We start from the raw sequence: 6,705 nt of genomic DNA, 5'->3' as shown, positions 1-6,705 counted from the left end.
AGTGCAAAGACGCAGGTGGAGCCTGACTGGTAAGAGAAGTTTGTACGAATGCTTCCATGATAGAGCCTGAAGGCTAACAAGCGGGTGGTGGAGGTGCAGCAAGGAGGTGAATTTCAAGTCGTGAAACTCTCCATATTTCCAGTCCTCGCAAAAAGTTTGGAATATATTCAGCTTCCTTGTGAACATTTCTGTTTACACAGTCACCTTTACAGAAGAGCTTTGAGATGGTCACTAAACTTTTGAATGTTGTTCAGTGTTCCAGGCTGAGACAGAGACTGGAAGAGTCACAGAAAGGCATCGAGGTAGATGTCTTTATCAATGTAATACAACAACAACAACAAAAACTTCCTTGTTAAACGACAGGAAGTTGTGGAAAAATAAAAGCAAGCACAGAAACATTGAACAGTTGAAGATTCACAAGTTTAGAGACGGTCAAATGAAGTTCACCAGTAGTCATACATTTCAGCTCCACCTTGAACCCCCCCCCCCCTCACCCACCCAAAGCCATTTTGTGAGTCTGTACTGTAAGTTTACCGTTTCAAAACATCCAAAGTGAAGAAGACTTGCAACATGAGTGCATACTGTATAGTGGAAGCCCCTCTTCCAATATGGGCTGACCCCCACAAAAACTATCAAAAGCAATATATACAGAAGAAGCTCGTACGTCCCGTGAGATGCAGCGGCCCAATTCAAACAGGAAGCTATCTTAAGCGGCGCGTAAACACCTGAACAAACATTTGGAGCGGAATAGCACCGATGTTACCTTTATGAGGCCCTCAAAATAATTTATTTCAGGGCCATCCTTTCCATGTTTAAAAAAAAAAAAAAAGGTCACTTTGTAATTAGACTTTATCATTAGTGTTGTTTAATTTCATTTTTTTTTCATTTGTAACGACTATTAAGGGGTGATGGGTAAAAATGTTGAGCTAAGGAAGCAGTTTGGGCGGATGTTGCATTGCTTGTTGTTGTCTACCGATGCATGCACACTGTAAAAATATATATATTTTTTCTAACAACACATTTGCAAAAAAAAAAAAAATTTTCTTTAATCCTCCTCTAGTCCCAAGCAGCAGCTTATTTTGCCTCTGGGCTCCAGCGACTCCGTTTCAAACTAGTGTACTCGCTTAAAAAGTAGAACGTTCATCCTTGACACTGTACAGTGGCGCACAAAAAAAAAAAAAAAACACATTGCAAATGCATCGTGCTTAAATAGTAAAAAGAAAAAAGTTTTTTCACCTCAAAAATAATCTGTTTGGAAAAAGGTTAACATTTTAGAATCATTTCCTCAAGCATTCACTGAGACAAAGTCACGGAAAAAAAAAATCCCATAGCCGTATTATGCATCAACATTTTATCGCCTCTCAGATTTGAAAAGAAGTTATGTTGGCGGTGCAAGAACATTTCGACAAGGACGACAATGAGAAGATTGCAGGTCCTTTTAGTTTTGGTGTATTCGCGTCCTCAGAAAACACTCGAAAGGTTTGTGGCAGCATCCAATCTAAGTTCAGTTTTCCACTTTTACTTAATTGCTCTGAAAATGATCCGACTCCCCAAAAAAACACTGGCCAACATCACATTTTTATGTGTCCAATGTATTTTTGATGCTGATTAAAAAAAAAAAAAAAAGCCTTTACTTTTTCCTGAGTACATCCGGTTTTTGAGATATTTTCTTTTTTTGTTTGTTTTTAAGTTTGACCTTGAAAACCTTGCGCAATATGACTTTTACCTTCTTTTTTGATTTACAGCGAAGACCTTTCAGGAAAAAAAAAATCCACCTAACCCTGAAACATGACTAAATATATGATTAGATTCCACATGATATTATTGTGACAAAAACCTGATGTTAGAGGAAAAAAACCAGGGCAGATTCGGAATCAGCACAAAAAAACAAAGACTTATATCTCGGATTAAAAAAATGTAGTTAAAATGTGTTGACCAGTGTCATTTATCTTTGTTCATCCATCTATGCCGGCGACATATATTGACACTTTTCAGACTGAGTAGAGTTGTGGGGAAACAGAGATGAGATGATCACGATTTCAGTCTATATATACACTTTTTGGGGACATCTTTGGTTGGCGGTGTGCTGTGGGATTTTTTTTCCCCCCAACCCGGTCAATAAACCTCGGAAACGCGAATCTCAAGCATTCCTAAAATATGGATCAACAACATTGACCATGACTTGGGTGTGACTTCCCGGCAGATTGTGGCCATTCGCGACGGCATTCAAATCCCTCCTTCAGTGCGTATTTCGGTTTCCGCGTCCGGCAGGTGGCAGCTTCACATCGGCCGCGGCGGGATCGTCACTGGTAATCCCGCAAGGGTCCCCCCGCAACCATTTGATCTCTCAGGGCGAAAGGTAGAAACCACAAAAGCCTTCTTGGTCCACGTGCAAGCGCTGCAACCATCTGGAATGTTCCCAGTTCGTCCTTGAGGTCCCGATAGAGAACAATACTCAGATTCAGGTGCGTGTGTTTTTTTTTCCCCCCACTTGGCACACATCCGAGATTTAGTGAATGCTGTACTTTGTCTCCAGCTCCTCAGCCACCGCCCCAAGGTGCATATGTTTCAGTTTCAGCAAAAGCTCCTGCAGCAAAGCCGAGTGCAGCATTCCGCCTCGGCCTCCTCCACCGCCGCCGGAAGCTTGCGAGCTGCTGTCCGCCCACGCTTTCAGCATCTGGTAGTGGGCCTCCTTGCTGGCGCGGTGGTCCAGCTCGGCCCGTTCGATGACCGTCTCGGTCACGCCGAGGGAACGCACCAGCTGCTTGACCTGCGTCACGGGAACCGAGTCGAGCAGCGTGTAGATGAGGTCGTGGGCTGCGGGGAGATGCGAGCAGAAGGATGATTCAAAGCGGGCCGTCATCCAGCATCGAATTTTAATCACAATTGTCATTTTGGCAGCCGTGGTTCAATTAACCCGGTTGCCGCCAATGTTGACATTTCAAATGCGGGCTCTACGGCATGTCTTTTCAAGCACTTTCACAGCCAACCACCAGGGGGCGAACACACGGTCAAGGCTTCCCGTAATTTGGATAAATTGACAAATTAGGTACCCTGCAGAGGGGAGAGCGGAAAGTCACTATGGAGGACTGAGGAGAGGGGTCATGTCGAGAGAAATATATTACAGCAAAAAAAATGGAGGACTCAAAAATTGGCCTGTTACTGATAACTGGTAAGGGTAATTGCTCATCCCAAGATAAAAATAATCATAATTTTTTGGGCCATAGTTGTGCAGGCCTCTATTCCCTAATATAGAAATATGTAAACAAATCTCCCAGATACAGCGTTCTGACCGAGCCCTTCGCACCAAAATCCATGAGTATTCGAAGCCTACTCAAGGTTTAACATTGCCTATAAATGCCACAAGATGGCAGCAAAGCACATTTTTCTATTAAGCAAGGCTATGGCTTGACTATAGGAAGCTCCTCCCTTTGCGCCAACATAGTTCCTTGAATGCAAGATGGTGCCAGAGCAAATTTTTTTTTTCTTTTAAGAGCAACGCTGTCCAAATACTCACTCTTGATCTCCAGCGGAACACAGTCGGGCAGCTTGGAATTCGCCTTGCCAAGCAATGCGCTCTCAGGACAGTCAATCACCGCGATGATTGACACTTCCTCGTTCTGAAACAGGGCCTGCAAGGTGATAGGACAACACGGTGTCAAGGGCGCTACCCGCCCCACACGTACGCAGTTAACGTACCTCGGACGACTCTGGCGATGCCTCCGCCGTTTGCGATGACGATTTGAGGGGCGACTTTTTGATCAAGCGCTTGGTGGCCATGTAAAGGATGAGCAGCATCAACAACATCACGGCCACAACCACTGCTCCAGTCAGGACGTGAACTAGGTATCCATTTCCACTCTCTTCAGAATCTACGGAAACACGAAAAGGACAAATGTGTGAGATGGTCTTGCTTTGGGAACCCAACTGCAAACGGACAAGCCATCAATTTTCTACCTCCACATTTGGTTCAGTGTTCAAAACAAAACAAAACGAGGGATTAGAACCCCAAATCTCTGCCGATGAGGCCGACATGCTAACCACGCGCACCATCATGACACCTTTTACAATAGCTAGCAACAAAAGTGAATACACACCTGAGTGAAAGGGGTATTGATAAAAGAATTGGAATGGAAAGGGACATCATTTCAACTATGAATACAATAATACCATTAGTTTAATGGCATTAAAGATGAAGTAATTCATGTAGATAAATAGATAATCAGTGCACGAGCTCGACCGCTAGCTAGCTAAACGGCTAGCTAGCGGGAAAGACAGATGTAAACTACAGTACTAATATTCTCGCTAAAATTGTGTTTTTTATATTTGTGAGGATTCTCATAATCTGCAAATCTTGAATCTAGGTTGAATTTGTTGGAAGTGAGACAAGAAAAGACGTCAGGGTTTCCATTCTCGAATCAGACATTACGTTCATTTCTTTCCCCAAGATTGGAAGCCAATTAAAAAGATGTTGCCAAGAAAAACAATGCATGAGCTCATTCAACACTGTTTATACTCGAGTGTCATTACACTCATCGTAGCGTATGAGCAACCTCAGACAACCTCAGTTTGTGGATACCGTTTGTGTAGTCTCTGTTGGGTGTGAACGCGTGGTGAAGCCCCAACAAGCCAGGACACGTGACGTGACACATCGTTACTCACACACGAGGGGGCAGGATTTGTAATTGTGATACTGCATGTGTCTATACATGAAGCCATGTTCATGGCTTGGCTGTGGCTAGGAATGGTCCGATCCAATCCACCAATTGGACGTCGGGGCCGATCACGTGATTTTCAGCGGATCCGGTATCAGGTGAAAAAAAAAAAAAAAAACTTTTCTCAACAAAAGGTCTCAAAGCTACAAAAAAATCCAAATGTGAACAGTTGTAGTTTAATTTGATACTACACAAAGTGACCATTTTTGAAATACATCGACATATAACACAGATGCCTTGATGTATGGATGCTGCTGTATTAATGGGAGGAAAAATTGGATGCATGCTGTTTTTTTTCTTAAAGCCTTGCCGAGGTATTGGATCAGGACTCGGTAGATCCTCAAACCAAAGACTTGGACTTGGACTCCGACAAAAAAAAGTGTCATCGGGACATCCCCAGCCGGTGCTCACAATCCATCAGATTGTGACTAATGCAAGTAATCCAAGTATGAGAAACATTTGAATCCGCGTAAAATTCTTGCCTTTCATTTGTGCCACGTCCTGCATATGTGTGATCTCTATTGAGCAATTTTGCCCATAATTCATGAGGAAGCAAAATAAAATGACAAAAGAAAAAAATGTGATAGCCTTTTTAATTAAATGGTTTGAACGCATTCTCGTAATATGGTGTTTTTTTTTTTTTTTGGCTTACCCTTTGAATTGTGGGAAGGAAGCGACTTGCAGAGATGTTTGCAATCCGCTACGCAACTGTGGAAAGACACACAGAGGAAGTGTGGCTTGTCAAACGCAGTAACAAATAGCACAACTATTAATATACTGAGCTCTGCTTCAAGTTTAAAAGTATAAAGATGTCTCATAAATATCACACATCACAAAGAAGAGTGTTGTGAACATGCCTGCCCAACTTGAATGAAGAAAAAAAAAAAAAGATTCCCAAGTATATAAAATGAGGCTCCAAAAGAATGAAAAATAGAGCCCTGCTCCTAGCTATTGGGCTAACAGGCTAACAATACACGAGCCTGCCAGCGAGTGCTTAATTTTTTTATTTTGAGTTTGAGAGTTTCACACTAAATCAAATTCCATGGTAGCATTGTTTTTTTGTTTTTTTTAATGGTCACTAAAATACCTCCAGCATAATGTTGACACTTTAGACTGTGATATACTGTGTAGTGTTATCCTCAAGCGACTCAATTTACGGTCTACTGCGATATGAATTTGAGTTCACATCACCCACCCAGAAATTCATTTTCATGTATTTTTTCATTCAAATTCATCACGAACACACGAATGTTGATTGACAGAATTGTTTTTCCTGGTCACAGGTCCCTTGTTACTAGGCAGACTTCGCAGGGCTAAATGATACCTGCCCCATAGGCCAATGAAAAATCAGGCATGAGCCAAGCATGCCCATTAGGCTGCTTTCAAAACACACCACAGATTCCAAAAACAATCCAAGTCAATTTGGGATTTGGGGACATTCACTTCTCAATAAAGTCTTTTTACCGCACTCTGCACTAACTATAAAACACATCACACAATTAAAGTATCTGGTGAGTGCTTCCAAGTGAACACTTGACTCAGGTTAATGTAAAAAATGTGAGTAACCAAATTTAGAATGCAATAGCTTCTCTTTTCTTGTGCTGCTGCTGGAAAAAGTTTCAGTTCAACAAAACCACTTCTCTGTGGCAGTCTCAGCCTTGAAGGAAAAAACGACGAGCGCCTTCTCAGACACATGCTCACCTCTTGCATGGCTCGCACTTCCCGTTCACTCTGAAGAAATTCGCCTTGCACTCGCACACAGTGTTCCTCTCCGTCGTGCCTGCGCTCACGTTCAGAAAAAAAAAGGTACAGTCAACTCCATCGCCACTATTGGCGAAAATTTGTGTGTCGTTCTGTTTTCTCCATTTTCAATTGACAATCAAATATGTAAAAAATGAAAACGTGAGTGATTTCTTCCTTTTTTTTCTTCACTGCCAAATTGACAACCATCCGTAAAATGAGCTGGTTAATGATCGAGTAGGTTATTTTA

The 6,705-nt window shown here is 42.2% G+C and overlaps 1 protein-coding gene across 1 annotated transcript in view; it reads right to left on the bottom strand.

The window, feature by feature from the left end:
- Window positions 1–2,098: 2,098 nt before the first annotated feature.
- Window positions 2,099–6,705, bottom strand: part of tnfrsf1a (tumor necrosis factor receptor superfamily, member 1a) — a 9,674-nt gene continuing 5,067 nt past the window's right edge. Inside the window, exons 6-10 of the mRNA XM_019869017.1 lie at window positions 6,417–6,495; window positions 5,368–5,423; window positions 3,700–3,872; window positions 3,518–3,632; window positions 2,099–2,817 (exon numbers count right to left, since the gene is read on the bottom strand). Coding sequence (XP_019724576.1) covers window positions 2,510–2,817; window positions 3,518–3,632; window positions 3,700–3,872; window positions 5,368–5,423; window positions 6,417–6,495 — 731 coding nt within the window. The 3' untranslated portion in view covers window positions 2,099–2,509. The remainder of the gene's footprint in view (window positions 2,818–3,517; window positions 3,633–3,699; window positions 3,873–5,367; window positions 5,424–6,416; window positions 6,496–6,705) is intronic.

Source organism: Hippocampus comes, unplaced genomic scaffold (genome assembly GCF_001891065.2).
Source record: "Hippocampus comes isolate QL1 unplaced genomic scaffold, H_comes_QL1_v1.1 scaffold67, whole genome shotgun sequence".
NCBI lineage: Eukaryota > Metazoa > Chordata > Actinopteri > Syngnathiformes > Syngnathidae > Hippocampus > Hippocampus comes.
This window is presented reverse-complemented; position numbering and strand designations above follow the sequence as displayed.